At 47.4% G+C, this 20,133-nt stretch overlaps 1 protein-coding gene across 2 annotated transcripts in view; it reads right to left on the bottom strand.

Moving 5' to 3' along the window:
• The window catches only part of kremen1 (kringle containing transmembrane protein 1), a 256,485-nt gene that overhangs the window by 106,652 nt on the left and 129,700 nt on the right, over window positions 1-20,133 (bottom strand). For both annotated transcript variants that reach the window (XR_013578183.1, XM_078554008.1), the window contains exons 7-8: window positions 13,513-13,677; window positions 13,349-13,433 (exon numbers count right to left, since the gene is read on the bottom strand). Coding sequence is in view for 1 of the 2 variants with exons in the window: in XM_078554008.1 (XP_078410134.1) it covers window positions 13,349-13,433; window positions 13,513-13,677 (250 nt within the window). In the remaining variant the exon portion in view is untranslated. The remainder of the gene's footprint in view (window positions 1-13,348; window positions 13,434-13,512; window positions 13,678-20,133) is intronic.

Here is a 20,133-nt window from a genome sequence, read left to right as displayed (position 1 = left end):
AAATGCCACTAGAATATCAATGCCGATAAGCTGCTCTCACTCAATGGTGTTCCTCCAGGAAGAAGGGTTAGAAACGCTTACATCACACACTTCCAATAAAGATTTAAACACATCTCCCTGACATCACATAAGGGTGCGGAGACTAGTTCAACTGACGTTGATATCACAGAAATGTGAATCACCCAGTGGGACACTGTCACACTGAGTGGGAGGAAGGCTAAATCTCGAAATAAGAGAACTCCAAAGTACAAAATCACAACGCCTTCAGTTGACAGGAACATTCACATAACCATCGAACGTATTAACAAAAGTGAAGTTTAGTTACATGTCTAGCACACCCATGACCCAAAAGTGATGTCAATATTTCATACATTTCCTAAATCTACCGCTCCGCCTGGGTGCAGCCCCGACATCCACAGCAGAGTGGATGCAGCCTGCTGACTGCTACGTCCTGATGACTGTGATGGATTTCCAGTTGGTGGATTTCCTCTGGCGGCCTGAGGCCTGGAGGGCCCCAGCCTGATAAGGGTCACCTGCTCAGGGGCAGAAACACCCTCGGTGGCCTGAGAAGCTGGAGTGGATGGGGTCACAGGCAGAGGGGGCCGTGAGCGGCTGCAGACCCTTGGAGTGTCCTGAGAGGAGGCCCTTAGGGTGTCCGGCTGATGCTCATCCTCCCTGTCGGTGCCCAAGGACCCCACCCTGACTCCTGCAGGAGGTGGTGCACCTAGAGGGAGGTCAGGGTGCCTCGTCCCCATGTCGCCTACATCTTGATGGCACCTACCAGGGTGTGTGGCCATGGACTGCAGGACCGAGCGCAAATCTGGCAAGACCTGCTGGACCAAGGTCTCCATGGTGGTCGCCAGCCTTCCCATGGTGACCTCGAGGCTCTCGCATGTCAGAGCCACGACATCAAACAGAACACGGACGGACTCCTATTGTTTTCTCTAGTCTGCTGAGTGACTGTCGAATCTCTGCCTAATGTTCTACCGCCTGTCGTTGTCTCTCCAGCATTGATTTGGCTGCCGCTTCCAGAGGCTCATCATCTGACTCAGGCTGAGCGGGTGGCTGGTCTCCAGCAGCCCTCTGGGTGCCGGAGACCTGGGCTGTCCCTGCCTCCGACTGCTGCGGGGATGTGTCAGTGAGGTGTTCCCCAGAAAGTGAGCCCGATTCAAATTTACATCTGTGCCTCACCGACGTGTGTGTCTCTGAGCTGGTGGAGGGTGCATGTGAGTGCCATGATGGTTCTTCAAGAACTTCCTCTTTGGACATGGTTTGGGGGCTCGTACTGGTGGTGGTCGACTGCCTTGGGGGCCTTGATCTGCTGGTGCCTAGAAAATAGAGTTTCAGTTAATGAGCATGAGCTAGATAAGTCTGCATGTGAGTCACTGTGATTGTCAGGATTTGATGAGGTGATGGAGCTGTGATCTGTACTGGGTTGGTGGGAGAGGCCGATCTCCCCTTCCCCACAGGAGCGATCCCTGTCCTCCCCGGCCAGCTCAGCTGCAGCCTACTCAAACTCAGTGAGGGCAATGACATCGTCTGTCCCTCCCCCGGTCTGCGATCTCTCGCGCATGTTGTGCACCAGCTTGGTCTGTATGAAGAAGAAAGAAAGGCATGTGATGAGGAGGGATGGAGCAGAGGCTGGGTGAATGCGTGTTCCCTGTGTGTGGTGAACCCTACCCAGAAGGGCCAGAGGATGGAGTGTGAGCAACATGACAGATAGGATGTTGGTGATGTGAAAGTTTTGGACAGAGAATGAATGTTGAAATGTGTTAATGGTTGTGGGAGACTCCTGAAAAGAGCAGCATTTCAGTGCAGGATGCTATGATGAGAGTTTGATATTGGAGGGAGTTGAAGGTTGACTTACCCTAGCGGAGGGGATGAGGTCATTCATCCTCTTCCTGCACTGGTGGCATTTCAGGCGTGGCCTCCCATGCCGGAGAGATGAGGCTGCTGCGCTTTCTGCAGCTATCTCTGGGATACAGGATTTGCCTGCGCGTCTGCACTCCTCCGATCGAGGCCTGGAGGGCCTGGTGAGTGAAGCGGGGTGCTGCCTTCTTCTTCAGGCTGCAAGGCGTCTCCGGTGGGCTGGAGAGAGTAAGATTATGTGTTGGACTGGCGTTTAAATATGGTGCCCGGACCTTTTAACCTGCCAGCTGGTGGCAGGTGTGCGAATCAGCTCCCAGTCCGCCAGGTGATTTGGATCAATACGCACCTGTGAATAATTAATGATGCTCCAAGCATGGAATTGGGAGCGAGCTCCCGCCATTCCGGCCAGCAAGGTGGATGCTGCCAAAACTGTCCGCCGCTGCACTTAGTCTCATTAATGGAAAGTTCCGCCCAAAGGAATGGTAACAGGGCCATTGAACCTGCTCCACCATTTACTGAGATCATGGCGGATCTGTGACTTAACTCACCTTTCCTCATATCCCTTAATACCTTTAATTAACAAACATCTATCAATCTTAGTTTTAAAATTAATGATTGATTTAACATTAGTTGCCGTTTGTGGAAGAGAGTTCCAAACCTCTGTAGAAGTGTTCCCTAATTTCACCCTTGAAACGCCCGGCTCTAGTTTTTTCACTCTGTCCCCTAGCCCTAGACTCACCAACCAGTGGAAATAGTTTCTCCCAATCTGTCCTATCAGGTGCGTGGCAGGGGGAACTTTACGGGAGGCAGCCAGTTACGAGGCTGCCTCCGCATTCGGCATCCCATTAAGGACAGTGGGCAGGTTCCTGAGGTGGAGGTGCAGCACATTGAGGCCCACCCCAGTGGAAGCTGGCAGCACCCACTGTGAGGCCAGTGGAATCACTGCTGAGGGCTGGACAGATAGAGCTTCAGGGCAGCACTGCAGCCACTATTATCAGCTCTGGAACGCCGGAAACGTTTAATGCATATGGCCATTGGAGACAACCATCTCCACTATCTCAGAACTCAATGGCAAGGCTGCAGCATGGGCAGGCTGCAGCCTTGCAATTTGATGTCGCTAAGCTCATCCACAGCCTGAACATGAACAATGCTCCGACCACCCGCTGTGAAGCCACTTCCTCTCACCAGCCGGCGGGCTGACAAGGCGGGGGGTGGGGTTGGGGGGGGGGGGGACCATGCATCATTCACAAGATTTTACCTCAATCAATTGCCCCTTTATAATTAGAATTTAATTCTGCTTAATTGGCTACCCATCAACTGCACCTGCCTGCGGTATAAGCAAATGCAGGCAGGAATGTGTTGGGTAACCAACCCAACTGGCAACTTTTGGATTTTCCATGCCCCTGCCACTGCCTCCAAAGCTGCCTTGGCGAGGCTGGTAAGATACTGCTCAAAGACTATTAAATTTGTGTTGTTGGCAAAGTTGCATATGTGGCTTTCTATTCCATCATCTAAGTCATTGATAAATACAGTGAATCATTGAGGCTCCAACACAGATCCTTGTGGGACACCATTAGTTACGTCCTACCAATTCGAATATTGGCTCATTTTCCCTATTCAGTGTCTCCCACCTCTCAGCCAGCTTCCTAACCAGGTTAATAATTTGCCTTCACTTCCATGAGCTTCAGCTGCCCTTAAAGTCTCTTATGAGATACTTTATCAAATGTCTTCTGAAAGATCGTATAAAATCCATAGACAGTGCATTACATGAGGATCACACCCTAATCCAGGCACGATCCAATCTTAAAATCAAGCTCTGCTTGATGTCACATCTAAAAGACAACACTTCTGAAGACATAGTGACCTCTCAGTACAGTGCTAAAGTGTCAGCCTAGGTTAAGTGCCCAAAGTACAGAGCACCTTCTAAATCAGAAGCTAGAGTGAGGTGAAACTTTAAAAACTGAAACTGCTACAATCAGACTTAGAAGCACCTGGTTAGGTTCTGGTTTTAAATACACCAGCAATTTGCATTTATGAGGAAAGGAAGAGAGACTTGCCTTTCTATAGTGACTTTCACCGCCAACGGATGGCTCAAAGCACTTTACGGCCAAGGACATACCTTGGCGGTGTAGTCACCGTTATAATGTAGGAAACACGGCAGCCAATTTGCTCACAGCAAATTCCAACAAACAGCAATGTGATAAAGACCAGATAATCTGTTTCTGTGATGTTGATTGACGAATATTGGCCAGAACACCAAGGATAACACCCCTGCTCCTCTTTGAAATAGTGCCATGGGATCTTTGATCACCTGAGGGGCTCTGGTTTAATGTCTCACCCAAAAGACAGATATAGCATATTTCATGTTCCCGGGCACGGTAGCGTGAGATGACCAAAGGGCGGGACATTAGGACAGATGTTCAAACAGATAGGTTTTAAGTTGCAGTTTAGAGGAGGAGAGAGAGGCGGATAGATGGAGAAATTCCAGTGTTTGGGTTCTAGATAGCTGAAGCCACAGCCTGAGTGTTGGAGGCAATGGAAGTGGGGGATGGCAAAGAGGCCAGAGTTAGAGGAGCACTGTAGGGCTGGAGGAAGTTACAGAGATAAGGAGGGGCCAGGTCATGGAGGGGTTTGAACAGATATGTGAATCTTAAACTCCAGAGGCTGGATTTCCATTCCACAGCCCGGATTTCAGTGGGTCAAATTCCGGTTGGGAAACTGGACAAGCCGGTGGGGGACACTGGAAGCAATTTTCAAGAAGGTGGCCAATTAAGTGGCATCCTCCAGGAGCACCATACAATTAAGTACAGTGGGCTGGTTCTCAAGGCTGGAGGGCCAATAGGCTGTCCAGTACTGTAAGATCAGCAGCCACACTGTCAGAGGTGGGAAAGGTCCATGTAGGTAGGTGAAAAGTGGGGGGCACCCTCTGAAGAATTCTTTTAAAATGGTAAAATAAGAAGCGCCACGGTTGCTATGCTGTCATCCCTCCACAAGGCGACCTGTGGGTGCAGCTGTGGATATCTCACAATTGCAGCTACGGGGTGGGGGATTAAAAATGATTAACGGAGCCATGATCCCCCAGTTTATCACCAGGAGGCCACCCTTAGGGCAGGATACAGCCTTCACAGGGGCCCAACTGCTGATTTAAAAATTCCAGTCAATGTCTGCACACTGGCCTTAATAGGCCCTTAATGATGCATAATTGGCTACCGCCACTTGCGGGTAGTTAGCTGTCTCCTGCTGCCCAAAATCAGCCTCTTCAAAAATGGCTGTGTTGGGGGGAAAAGCTGGAAAACGAGCATGCTGGCCGGAAGTGGAAAATTACAGTCCCAACCTTTCTAAAATCTGACTCCCCAATGAACCAGGAATAAACCACACTGTTGTTTAAACTGATAGTGCTAATGGCATTATATTGAGGGAACTTGAAGGGAGAGATTACATAGACTGATAGCATGGAGAAGACAAATTAGCATGTAATTGAATTGCAAATAACCTAAAAATTGTGTCAAAAGCATGTTGTGCAATATTATTGGTGGCGTAGTGATAATATCACTGGACTAGTAATCAAGAGGCCGAGGTTAAGGCTCTGGGGACACTGGTTCAAATTCCACCATGACAGTTGGTGGAATTTAAATCCAATTAATAAAATCTGGAATTGAAAGCGAGTCTCAGTAATGGTGACCATGACAACTATCATCAATTGTCACAAAAACCCATTTGGTTCACTACTACCCTTTAAGGAAGGAAATCTGCCATCTTTTCCTGGCCTGGCCTACATGTAATTCCAGTACCACAGTAATGTGGTTGACTCTTAACTGCCCTCTGAAATGGCCAGCAAGCCACTTAGTGCAATTGCAATTAGGGATGGTCTCACCAGCGATGCCCACATCTAATGAAAGAGTAAAATAAATTAGAGCAGGATTTTTAGGTCGGTTTCAGGCACTATTGGCGAGCCTGAGAGCGGCTGGGGAAGGACTGGTGCCCGGGATCAACCCCACAACCGTGATTTCACGCTGGCTGGCCAATTAACGGCCAGCCAGCGTGAAGTGCGTGCTGAAATGCTCAGCGCTGCCGGGGTGGGGGCAGGAGGAGGGTGGGTGTTGATGTAAGCACAGGTGGGCACTGAATGACAGCTCCCTGAAGGCAGAGAGCTGTCTCAGGGAGCTGAGGAATTTATAAACAATACAGAAAGATCGTTAAATCTGCAAAAATATATCCACGCATCAGAATCAGTCACCTGAACATATACATGATGAAATTTCTGTCTGTGCATTTTTATTTATTTTCCATTTAATAACGGAAACCTCATCCCGCCCTTGGATGAGGTTTCATCAAAAATGCAAAGTCCACCTGGCAGGTTCGCCCGCCCACCAACCGTAAGGTTGAACGGACATGAGAAATCGGGGACAATTGGAACTTTTATGGGCTTAATTGCCCTCTTAATTGTTGACGGGCGCGCTTCCGACTTTCGTGTGTGCCCACCGACCAAAATATCGCGCGAGCATGGGATGGCATCGGGACACTCGTCTGAGGACATCCCGCGCTATTTTACGCTCGAGCGGGTCAGGCGCGCACCCGCACGCCGAACTAAAAATTCTGCCCTTAGTAACAAATGGTGACGCCACAGTTCATTTTTCGACTTGCATGTGAAGATATGACTCCATTTATTTTAATATTATACTGCGCTATTTCAACCTCAGTACTTTATGTTGCTATTATCAGTAACTGCTCTGAGCCAGTTCCCTGATGACCTTACCAGAACTCACTCTTTGAAGGCTTTTTTTTGACAAAAGCCTTTTATATCATTCCAACTATTTTTTCACATTAGTTACTACAAAGTTTATTGATGGCTGGGTTGCTTTTAATGCTGGTATGTGGCTCAGATTCTACTTCCCACTGGCACTTTTGAAGTACAGCATATATAAGAAGGGGGTTATTTTACCATCGTGACCAGTTATTTTATTGGGAATGAACAGACGGCTGGAGGCATGTTCAAAGCTAGGGAGGCCTCAATGTTGCCACCCAGACCCAGAGATCACACAACCTACGGCACTGGAATATGAAGGGGAGCAAGTTATACATTAGTTGTATGAAGCCTTGGTCAAAAACAGTCTGGAGTACTATGTTCAGTCTTGGGCACCATATCTCTGTAAGGATATAGTGACCTTCGAAGGAGTACAGCGTAGATTCACCAAAATGATTCTGCAGCTTGAGGGGTTAAATGAGGAAGAAAGGTTCCATAAATCGGGCTTGTATTCTCCTGAGTATAAAAAACTGAGGGCTGATTTGATCAAGATACTTAAAATGGATTTGACAGGGTAGATATAAAGAAACTATTCCCTCTGATGTGGAATTCAAGAAAGAGAGGACATAGCCTTAGACTTAGAGCTAGACACTTTGGAGTGATATTGGGAGCACTCTTTTAAACAAAGGGTAATGAAACTCTGGAATTTTCTCTCCCAAAAGGCTGTTGATGGCGGAATAATCGGACCTTTCAAGAATGCGATCGATAAATTTTATTGGTAAGAGTAGCAAAGAATAAACATAGAAACATAGAAAAAAGGAGCAGGGGTAGGCCATTCAACCCTTCGAGCCTGCTCCGCCATTCATTATGATCATGGCTGATCATCCAACTCAATAGCCTGCTCCCGCTTCCTCACCATAGCCTTTGATCCCTTTCACTCCAAGAGCTATATCTAACTCCTTGAAAACATACAATGTTTTGGCCTCAACTACTTTCTGTGGTAGCGAATTCCACAGGCTCACCACTCTCTGGGTGAAGAAATTCCTCCTCACCTCAGTCCTAAATGGTCTACCCTGTGTGCTCATACTGTGACCCCTGGTTCTGGACTCCACCACCATCGGGAACATCCTTCCTGCATCTACCCTGTCTAGTCCTGTTAGAATTTTATTCCCCCCTCATTCTTCTGAATTCTAGCGAATATAATCCTAACCGACTCAATCTCTACCCATATGTCAGTCCCGCCATCCCAGGAATCAGTCTGGTAAATCTTCGCTGCACTCCCTCTATAGCAAGAACATCGTTCCTCAGATAAGGAGACCAAAACTGCACACAATGTTCCAGGTGTGGTCTCACCAAGGCCCTGTATAATTGCAGCAAGACATCCCTGCTCCTGTACTCGAATCCTCTCACTATGAAGACCAACATACCATTTGCCTTTTTTTTTCGCCTGCTGCACCTGCATGCTTACCTTCAGCGACTGATGTACGAGAACACCCAGGTCTCGTTGCGCATTCCCCTCTCTCAATTTATAGCCATTCAGATAATAATCTGCCTTCCCGTTTTTGCTACCAAAGTGGATAACCTCACATTTATCCACATTATACTGCACCTGCCATGCATTTGCCCACTCACTCAGCTTGTCCAACTCACACTGAAGCATCTCTGCATCCACCTCACAGCTCACCCTCCCACCCAGCTTTGTGTCATCTACAAATTTGGAGATATTATATTTAGTTCCCTCATCTAAATCATTAATATATATTGTGAATAGCTGGGGTCCCAGCACCGATCCCTGTGGTACCCCACTAGTCACTGCCTGCCTTTCGGGAAAAGACCCATTTATTCCTACTCTGTTTCCTGTCTGCCAACCAGTTTTCTATCCATCTCAATACACTACCCCCAATCCCATGCGCTTTAATTTTACACGCTAATCTATGTGAGACTTTGTCGAACGCCTTCTGAAAGTCCAAATAAACCACATTCACTAGCTCCCTCTCATCAACTCTACTAGTTACATGCTCGAAAGACTCCAGTAGATTTGTCAAGCATGATTTCCCTTTCATAAATCCATGCTGACTCTGTCCGATTCTGCCACTGCTTTCCAAGTGCTCAGCTATTAAATCTTTTAGATTCTAGAATTTTCCCCACTATCGACGTCAGGCTGACTGGTCTATAATTCACTGTTTTCTCTCTACCTCCCTTTTTAAATCGTGGGATTACATTACCTATCCTCCAATCTATAGGAACTGCTCCAGAGTCCATAGAATCTCGGAAGATGACCACCAATGCATCCACTATTTCTAGGGCCACTTCCTTAAATACTCTGGGATGTAGATTATCAGGCCCTGGGGATTTATCAGCCTTCAATCCCATCAATTTCCCCAACACCATTTCCCTACTACTACTGATTTCTTTCAGTTCCCCCCTCTCACTAAACCCTGTATTCCCCAACATTTCTGGTATGTTATCTGTGTCCTCCTTTGTGAAGACAGAACCAAAGTATGTATTTAGTTGGTCAGCCATTTCTTTGTTCCCCATTATAAATTCCCCTGTTTCTGACTGTAAGAGACCTACATTTGTCTTCACAAGTCTTTTTCTCTTCACATACCTATAGAAACTTTTACAGTCAGTTTTTATGTTCCCCACAAGCTTACTCTCATACTCTATTTTCCCCTTCTTAATCAATCCTTTGGTCCTCCTTTGCTGAATTCTAAACTACTTCCAATCCTCAGGTCTGTTGTTTTTTTTATCCAATTTGTATGCCTCTTCCTTGCATCTAATACTATCTCTGATTTCCCTTGTAAGCCATGGTTTGGCCACCTTTAGTGTTTTACTTTTGTGCCAGACAGGAATAAACAATTGTTGCAGTTCACCCATGCGCTCTTTGAATGTTTGCCATTGCCTATTCACCATCATCCCTTTATGTAACGTTTCCCAATCCATCATAGCCAAATCATGCCTCATACCATTGTAGTTTCCTTTATTAAGATTCAGGACCCTAGTCTCAGAATCAACTACGTCACTCTCCACCTGATGAAGAATTCTATCATATTATGGTCACTCATCCCCGAGCGGCCTCACACAACTAGATTGCCAATTATTCCTTTCTCTTTACACAATACCCAGTCTAGGATGGCCTGTTCTCTAATTGGTTCCTCAAAGTATTGGTCCAGAAAAACATCCCATATGCACTCCAGGAATTCCTCCTCTACAGTGTTGTTACTAATTTGATTCGCCCAATCTATATTAAAGTCACCCATAATTACAGATGTTCCTTCATTGCATGCATCTCTAATTTCCTGTTTAATGCCATTCCCAACATCACCACTACAGTTTGGGGGTCTATATACAACCCCCACTAACATTTTTTGCCCCTTAGTGTTTCTCAGCTCTACCCATACAGATTCCACATCGTCGGAGCTAATATCTTTCCTCACTATTGCGTTAATTTCCTCTTTAATCAGCAATGCAACTCCACTGCCTTTTCCTTTTTGTCTGTCCTTCCTAAATACTGAATACCCCTGAATGTTCAGTTCCCATCCCTGGTCACCCTGCAGCCATGTCTCCATAATCCCGACTATATCATACCTGTTTACATCTATTTGCATGGTTAATTCATCCACTTTATTGCGAATGCTCCTCGCGTTAAGGCACGAAGCCTTAAGGCTTGTCTTTTTAACATTACTTGTCCTGTTCCCACTATTTTTCACTGAGGCCCTGTTTGATTCTTGCCCTTGATTTCTTTGCCTATCACTTTTCTTATTCCCCTTTCTATCTTCTGTTCATGTCCTTGATTCCCCTTTCTCTGACTCCTTGCTTAGGTTCCCATCCCCCTGCCATTTTAGTTTAAACGTCTCCCCTCACTCTAGCAAATATTCCCCCTAGGACATCAGTCCCGGTCCTGCCCAGGTGTAACCCGTCCAGTTTGTACTGGTCCCATCTCCCCCAGAACCAGTCCCAATGTCCCAGGAATCTGAAACCCTTCCCCTCAAGCCATCTCTTCAGCCACGTATTCATCCAATATATCCTGCTATTTCTACTCTAACTGGCACGTAGCTATGAGCAAAGGGAAAATGGAATTGAGATATTGATCAGCCATGGTCTAACTGAAGGACAAGCAAGCTAAAGGGGCTGAATGGCTTCATCCTGTTGCTATGTCATGATATGTACACAAGGGGCTTCAGCATTATCAGAGCCCAGCCAGCAGCATGCAAGACATATGACTGATCGGGCTTTCAATCTTCTGTCGGCAGCAGGGACCCATGCATCCGTGGGCTGCGGAGCTGTTACCAGGTTCACTGGCCTTGCTTCTGTTGCCTGTACATCCAGAACCAGTTCCATGCACCTGACACCATGGTGTCCGTAGCATTGATAACTACCCAGTGAAAACACTCAGACTGACATTGAGACACTAATGGCATCATAACATTCCACTTTGGAGCAGAAACACATTTCTCTGTTTTCTGATTTCTCCCTAAGGACCAACAAAGTACAACCCCAGGGCTGTTAAAATAAACGAGAGACAGGCCAACATGTAATCCAGAAACTGACTTTGTTTTCAGAGTCAAAGGTGCCAATAGTTTTTTCCATTCCTTCTTTTCAAGATTTCTCACCTAGAAGGACCCTAGAGTTCCATCAAAGCAGTGTTTAACTGCTTCATACGAGATTCCAGGGTTTGAGCCTCAATGTCTCTACCCCAAGCCCATTCTACATGTTACTCATTCTTCACATGAAGAACTTCCTGACATCAATCTTTAATTTGCCTTTTATAAGTTTCAACTCATGCTCCTTAATCCTCCCGTCATAGTTTAGTTTGGAATAGAGTTCTATGTCTATCTTTTCCATTCTCCTCACTATCTTATATCCCTGCTGCAGGTGCTCCCTCAGTTGCCTCTTTTCGAGACTGAAACTCAAGTTCTTCCAGTTTTTCCTCATAATTCAGTCCCCTGACACAAGGGACCCCTGACCACATATTATGCTGGTTAACAGCTCCATTTCTAATTGTATAAATAAATGATACATCAATCTATAATATGGTGTTTCTATTAATTATTGATGTCTTAAATTGAACTCAATTAATGCTTTGCCCTCTCTGGGTTAATCCAGTGTAATATATACATTTATCAAATAGGATATCCTTTATTCAATATCTATATTTCACCACTGGTTGCTACAACCTATTTTTTCTAGCTTTCTGATATTTTATTAATAAATATGATACATTTTGTGCTTCGCATTCAGCATTTCCCCATTGGCTGCTACATTCTGCCACATTAAGAATGCAAAAAATTGAGCTGGGTGTTGTAACTGAAGAATTTGGGCACCAGATGGATGAGCTGAAGGACTCTTTATTGTGTTAAACTTTTTGCACTGTAGTCCTATTGGCTCTCCAACAACTGGTGTTTCGGCTCAATCCCGATAGTACCTGTTCAAAGTTATTATAGATAATGCAAAGCCGTGCTGGTGGAATGGGCAGACAAGTGGCAGATGAAGTTTAATGCAGGGAAGTGTGAGGTGGTTCATTTTGGTAGAAAGAACAGAGAAACATTATAAAATAAAAAGTATAATTCTAATGGGGTGCAGGAGAAGCGAAATTGGGTGAATATGTACATAAATCATCGAATGTGGCAAGGCAGGTTGAGAGGGCAGTTAATAAAGCATACAGCATCCTAGGCTTTATTAATAGGTGCATAGAGTACAAGAGTGATGAGGTTATGTTAATGTTGTATCAAATGCTGATTTGGCCTCTATTAGAGTATCGTATCCAGTGCCGGATGCCACATTTCAAGGAAGATGTACATTAGACACAGTGCAGAAAAGATCTACGAGAATGGTTCCACGAGTGAGGAACTTCAGTTACATAGATAGATGGGAGAAATTGGGACTGTTTTCCTTGGAGAAGAGAAGGTTGAGAGGAGATTTGACAGAGGTATTCAAAATCATAAGGGGACTGGACAGAGTTCCCACGGATTGAGAATGAGAGGGAAGATCTGAAAATGCACTGCTTGAGAGTGTGGTGGAGGCGGATTCAATTGAGGCATTCAAGAGGGAATTTGATTATCTGAAAAGGAAGAATATGCAGGGTTACAGGAAGAGGTGAGTGGCACTAGGTGAATTGCTCATTCAGGGAGTTGGCACAGACACGACAGGCCAAATGTGCTATAACAATTCTGCGATGATTACTGTTTAAGTACTGCATTATACTATTGGTAACATAGTGGGACTAGACAGTAACTGCATGGTGACTCTTGACGAATCATACAGAGTGCCTCTTCATTTCTCTGTTTCTGTTGATGGCACATTTTCAGATGACACTGTCGGAAGGCCAGTAACAAACGCAGATCCGAGAATTGAGGAGGATTCTGGATCATTATGGAAATGCCCAGCCAAATGCCAGATGAAATTTAATGCATGATATATGTGTTAAACAAATGGAACAAAACCATTGAAGACGACTCAGAAATCAGTGTAATATTGGATTGTCATTGGCAATGTCTAGACTTGAGGAGTCAATTTACTGTAAGCCACTGCTTTCCACCCTGTACTAGTTGATCCTGTTGCCTGGCTCTGAGACTGATAGGGGCACATACTGGGTACTGAACATGCAAATTTCCTGGGCTAAATGTCACGCCTCATAGCACATTCACCAACTGAGTCACTGGAAAGAAGAACCATCATTACATTTACTTCAAATGAAAAATGTTTTAAGATGCGATGAAATCTCCTCCAACTTACTTCACTGTTAGATGAAGAAGAATCTTAGAAACCATCGCTATCGCCGTAAGTGTGAGCAGGGCTGCCAAGGCGTAGATAGTCCACACTGTAAATAAGTGCAGGGTTGGTTAGTAGCGGCCAGTGACGGTAAACAGAATGTGTTGTCCAGTGGTAGTGGTACCAACCTGGCATGTTCTGGTTCGATTGGCTGGGGCTTGCTGTAATGAAGTAGAGGATCTTTGACGACCGTGCCGCGTTGGTGCCAGGGCCGACCCTCTCTGTTATCATATCTGATGTATTTATATCATTCTTGCTTGCTGGAGGTTGTGCATGGGGATTGTCTTTAATAGCTGTGGAGGTGACAACAGTCAACAGGCTGTAATCCATTTAAACGCACAATAAACAATGTCTAAATATCTCCTCTGAAGGATTAACTGAAATAAACCACTTGAAAGCCTTCCCTTCTTCTGTTTGGAAGTCTAACTTGCCCTCACAATGGAGTACTCTAAATTCAAACCTTCTTCCCTAACAATTTTTTTTAAGTACCTCAGATGGAGAGACGCACTGACATTTTAGCTATTTCCCAATTGTTTTTGAGCATTATTTTGAAAGGGTCTCAAGTCTAAATCATGGACTTCATAAGTCAGTACTGAAGTATAAACTGAAATTTGTAGGGCCAGTAAGAGTGATACCTGTACCATTACGAGGCCTATCTGAGCCCAAGGCTGGTCCTTGGATGCATGAAGTGTCGATATGCATGTCTTACGTTACACTGCAGGCTGTGGCTCACATTCTGCCTCCCAGGAACAGGTACTGCGTGTTTACTCGCCCCAATGCATACTACAACAGGAGTTATTCTCCACATGGTGAAGGGGCAGGGCCTCACACCACTTGCATTTAGTGCAGCCCAGAATCAGATCAAGACCAGACTCTATCCCTTCCACGCTGATGCATATTGTTGCTACAGTCTCAATTTCATGATTTTATACCATGGGACTTGCAAATTAGAGGCAGTCTGAAAGCAGTTGTTTTGTTTAAAGCTCTCCCAAGGTGACACCATGAAGACACAGCGTAGAAAACGGTCAAACTGCAGCAGAAGCCATGTCTACACATACAAGTGGGAGAGGTTACAGCGGAGGAGCAGAAGCAGGCTGAGGACATTCTCAACCCTGCTTCACAAATCAAGGCTGGTTGCTTGGATAAAGTGAACAGTGTGACGCCTGTACTGTAGCATGAGAAGGTACCAGCGGGGAAGGAAGAGGAATTGGTGGAGGTGGAAAGAAAATCCTTACCATGTGTCTTCTCATACGGTTTGCTGAACTTTGAAGATATTTCAGGATTGGTGATTCAAAAGGATCCAAGGCTGCTCAGGTTTGGACAGGTGCACTGGCTACAGTAGTCAATAGGGATAGATTACCCCCCAGGATCATTTGTCAAACTCAAATCATCCATGGGGTGCCGAGAACGTGTGGGAATTAAAAGAGGACTGCCAGTGTTTTGATGCACTGCAAACTGCACAGGGACACACCGTGATAAAAGCTGCCCTGCCAGGTGTGTAATGGTCTGTTCTTTCAGGGGTTTTTTTCTTCCCTGCTCAAGGATAAACGTTAAATCCATGATAGCGTGAAAGAAGCTCAATTTTTGAAATGGCAATCAGCATGGATAGGTTACCTTCCACGAAGGCACTGAGAGTGGATTGAAGTACACCCTATGGAGACCCAGACAGATTTTGACCATTCATAAACTTCAATCATTTAAAGGCAAACTCCAAAAAAAAAGAAAAAAAAAAGGTCATGCTTGAAATCAGAGAAGCCCCTAACTATTTTTGTCCTGCTGCCTGGCAGCAGGGATAATTAATTTTGAAGCAGTTTAAAATAATTAAATCACTTCAACCCCAATAGCAGGACCTAACCTGGCTGGACTGGCACCACTTCAATGATGCTATTTTAAAAGCATTTAAAGAAAAACTGTTCATCCATAAAAATGCTGCAAATCGTGTTTACCAAAGTGACGTTACACAAGGTAGCATGATTCATATCATTGAGTTGAGCACATGCGTGGATTACACTGTGACTTTGTAAGAGAGAGAGTGTGTGTGTGTGTGTTTGTGTGTGAGAGAGAGAGTGCGTGAGTATGTGTGTATGTGTGAGTGTGTGCGTGTGAGAGAGTGTGTGTGTGTGTGAGTGTGTGTGTGTGTGTGAGAGAGAGTGCATGAGTGTGTGTGTGAGAGAGAGTGTGTGTGTGTGTGTGTGTTTGAGTGTGTGTGTGTACATTTAAAAAGCAAGAACAAGTTTGCCAAACACTTCAATTCAGAAAGATGTGTCTCCTTAAACATATAATTATTCTCACATGTAAAGCTCTAGATCAATAGAACATTCCTCATGCTTTATAGAGATAGCATCATTAGATGGAGGGTAGGAGACTCAAAGCCGTCTCAATGAATACCCTGAAGCTGTCAATTTCTTTTGTTTACATCAGTGATTTCTTGCCTGTTTACAATAAGTTGCTGGAGAGCAGAGCTGGTACTCATTTGGAAGGGCATTAATAAACTACAAAGGCAGTGAATTAAATAAGAATATAAGAACGTAAGAAGTAAAAGCAGTAATAGACCTGTTGGCCTGTCAAGCCTGCTCTGCCATTCAATACTGGTGGCAATAGCCGTTCAAAAGCTGATCTTCTACCCCAACTCCACTTTCTTGACCACTCCCCTTGCCCCTTAATTCCCTGAGAGATCAAAAATCTGACTATCTCAGCCTTAAATACATTCAACGGTGGAACATCCACAACCCTCTGGTGTACAGAATTCCATAGGCTCACAAGCATTTGAGTGAAGTAATTTATCCGCATCTCAGTCCTAAATGATCGGCCCCTTAACCTGAGGCTGTGACTCCATGTTTTAGATTCCCCAGCCAGTGAAAACAATCTCTCAGCGTCCACACTGTCAAGCCCCTTCAGAATCAATGAGATCCCCTCTGATTATTCTAAACTCCAGAGAATACAAGCCCAATTTACTCAGCCTCTCATCATCAGACAACCCTCTCATCCCAGGAACCAATCTAGTAGACCTTGGCTGTACCCCCCTCCAAGGCAAGTACATCCTTCCTTAGAAATGGAGACCAAAGCTACACCCCAAGTGTGGTTACATCAAAGTAAGACTTCCTTATTCTTGTACTCCAATCCCCTTGTAATAAAGGCCACCATGTCATTTGCCTGACTAATTGTTTACTGTCTTGCACACTAACCTTCTATGTTCCTTGTATGAGTACACTCAGTGGGCAGAATTTTCTGCCTGTCGGGCGGGCCACGTGGGAACAGGAGCGGGCACGGGCCCGATCGCCACCCGCGATTGGGTCCGTGCCACCATTTTATGTGGGCAGGCCAATTAAGGCCCGCCCAGTGTGAAACGCTGCTCCCGAGGGCAGCGGGAGTGGGTGGGACTGCTATGACCGCCGTGTCCAAAGATGGCCCAGCGGCCTGTTTAAAACTCCTCCTGCAGCCTTGCAAAGGCTGCGAATCATGGCCAGCAGAAGGGATCCCCAGAGCGCTGCTAGTGAGGAGGCCAGGTAGGAGGGTAGGGCAGGGGAGGCACTGTGCCCCTCGTTTCTCAGGCGATTGCCTTGCTGCCCTCCTTGAGGAGGTGGCAGCACGGCGGGAGGTCCTCGCTCCAAGAGACAGGAGGAGGAGGCCCCCCCCACATGACCGAACGTGTCTGGGAGGAGGTGGCGGAGATGGTGAGCTCCTGCAACATGGTGCAGCGCACCTGGATCCAGTGCCGCAAGCGCTTTAATGACATTTTGCGTTCTGGAAGGGTAAGTACCATGTTGGCATTGGTCACTTAACCCAGCAGGTAGGCTTTCCCCCCTGGCCAGCCCCACCCCCACCCACCTCCCCCACCCAACTCTGAGTGCAGTGACTGCATTGAATCAATGACGACATGTGTCCTTCGCTGGGTGGGCCAGCAGATATTGCCCATGCCAAGGTCACCCTCAGAGGGTGGTGATGAGGTGGGTTCTGCACCCGCAGCATGTGGTACAGTGACACCCATGTTACTGTTTTGGGGGCAACCAGGAGGATCTACACCTGGGCGCAGTGCTGGAACTGCAAAACATGTCAGAGTCAGGGTGCTGACAGGCTGGGAGGGGAGCTTCCAGGTGGCGGGGAACTAACCCATCTGCTGCCCTCTGCACTCCACGTGCTTGTGCCTCCTTGCTCTGCAAGGTTGGACCGTGTGGTGCCAAATGTGATGTTGGCTGCATTTGGCCAAGGGGGAGGGAGGGGACAGGCCTGGCATCTTTGTGTGAGTGTTCGGCAGTTGTGGGGTGAGGAGGCACTGGAGCCCTGCAATGTCCCACTCTGGCTGGGGTGGGACGGCAGTGAAGAGAGTCCAGGTACAAGTTGCACTAATCAATGCTCTTCTCTCCTTTTCAGGAGAAGAATGCTCATAATGCCACCGAGCGGGTGAGGACTGGTGGAGGGCCGGCCCAGTTGGCCATCATTTCCAGGTTTCAGCAGGAGGCCCTCAATATGGAGAGGTGCCATGCACCCAGGTCCACCAGTGTCGGAGAGGCTGGGGTGCCACGGACAGGTATATTTGCCCAGCACTGAGGTCACCATTAGTGTCCCAACAGCCATGGCACTGCTGAATGTTCAGTGATTGAAGTTTGCAACATGGCTTGACCATTGCTTATGGAAGGATGAGCGCATAATAATCCAGGGGACAAGGATGCACATTGACATTGTCTCCATGTTAACTAATCAAATGTCCTTGTTCTTCCTTTCAACATCAGCGGAGCAGGGTCGGGAGGAGGAGGCACAGGGGCCCCCTCTCACACCTGAGGGCCCTGAAGTCCCTGACCCACCAGCGTCACATCGTCTCTGCCAGGCAGACACCAGCGCAGATACTAGCACCTCGGTGGGAACTAGATCATCAGCTAGTGTCCCGGGGCACAGCAGTGAGGGCACTTCACACTCGCTGGAGGAGCTGGTGGAGACAGAGAGTGCCTATGGCGCCAGCAGTCGGAGGACTGCAGGGGACCAGGCACATGCTCAGTCGGTGGCTGATGATGTGCCCCTGGAGTCGCCCATGAGGCAGCAAACGCTGGAAGTCCAGCAGGGTGTGCGGGAGGGTCTGACGGAGATACATGAGGCTATGCGTGTCTTGGTCTCCGTGGTGGAAGAGTCCACACGGACCATCGCCGATGCAATGAGCCTCATGGCCGAGTGCCATGCTTCCTCCATGGAGAGTGGCAACTCTCGTGGAGAGGGTTCTTCAAGAGACCAATCAGAGCTTCCTGGGGATGCGCTTGGACCAGAAAGCCCTCACATCGGCATTGACCTCAGCTGGTCAGTGCCAGTGAGGGAGAATGTCTGGGCACCAAGTTTCCCAGCTCAGTGCCCATCCATCTACGGTGAGCAGGAAGGTCTGAAGCGACCTCACGTCGGCGCAGCAGCTGCCTGTCGTCTCTGTGGGCTCCTCTCAGGGCACGCCAGATGAGTGCAACAGCTCCTCCGCCCCTCTCCCATCCGATGAGGCTGCGACAACTGGGGAGATGCCAGCTGTAGAACTGGCCGCTCCCTCCCAGGCGGGACTGGCACAGGCTCCACAGGCCAGAGGACAGCCGCAAAGGTCATCGAGACCAACAGGACAGCACAGTGAGCAGGCTGTCTCAGATGCCAGTGCCAGCGAGGGGACAGCGCCTAGACTTAGCACTCGAAAGCGTAAATTTAAGGCACCTTAGGCACACCACGGGTTTCTCCCTGTTGCTTTAGTGTTGCCCACAATGAGGTCATGATTAGTTGGTGTGGTGTTTAACACCTTTGTCAATTTGTTTCCTTAAGAATATTTTGTTATATCATTAAATTTTGACATGTGACCATGGCTGAGGGTGCCGCTTTTCCTCTGCAGGTGGATGGTTACCCATGATGTTATGAGTGGGTTGTGTCACATTGAGCTTTATTGACTTGGCCCATAGTTAATGTTCCTATCCAGGCAGATTTAGCACTCAGGTATCAAGTATGAGGCCTGCAGCCCAGGCTTGTGTTGGAGGTCTATCCGTGGTGTTCTAGCTGAAGGTTTGTTGGATTAAAGCCTCCCGGGTGTCCCTGCCTCCCTGCAGTATGCCCGGGTCAGCATCTACCTCCTACGCATTTCCCTGTGCATACTCATCCTCGGACTCACTGCTGGACTCATCGTGTGCAGCTGCAGCCACTGCGTCTACATCTTCATCGTCCACAGCGTCACCTCTTTCCAGCGCAAGATTGTGGACAGCGGAGCATGCAACCACTATCACTGAGACACAATCTGGTGGGTACTGGAGTGCGCCCCCTGAACGGTCCAGGCATCGGAAGCGCATCTTGAGAAGACCGATGGCTCTCTCCACCGCAGCCCTTGTGGAGGCATGGCTCCTATTGTACCACTGCTCAGCTTCTGTTCTTGGATGGCAGAGAGGCGTCATGAGCCACCTTCTGAGGGGATAGTCCTTGTCACCCAGCAGCCATCCATCCAGCCGGGCTGGAGCACTGAAGAGCCTTGGCACCTGGGAATGTCTGAGGATGTAGGCGTCGTGGGAGCTGCCTGGGTACCTTGCACAGATTTGCAGAATCAGCATCCTGTGATCACACACTATCTGCACGTTCATGGAGTGGAAGCCCTTCCTGTTGAGGAAGGTACCGGGCTCACCTGCTGGCGCCTTGATGGCCACATGTGTACAGTCTATTGCACCCTGGACGCGGGGGAAGCCAGCAATGGCCACGAAGCCTCTGGCTCGCCGTTTCTAACTTGCCTGGTCCCAATGGTAGTGGATGAA

The sequence above is a fragment of the Cetorhinus maximus genome, chromosome 12 (genome assembly GCF_964194155.1).
Source record: "Cetorhinus maximus chromosome 12, sCetMax3.hap1.1, whole genome shotgun sequence".
Lineage (NCBI taxonomy): Eukaryota > Metazoa > Chordata > Chondrichthyes > Lamniformes > Cetorhinidae > Cetorhinus > Cetorhinus maximus.
The sequence above is the reverse complement of the archived record's forward strand: the minus strand, read 5'-3'. Positions and strand labels throughout refer to the sequence as shown.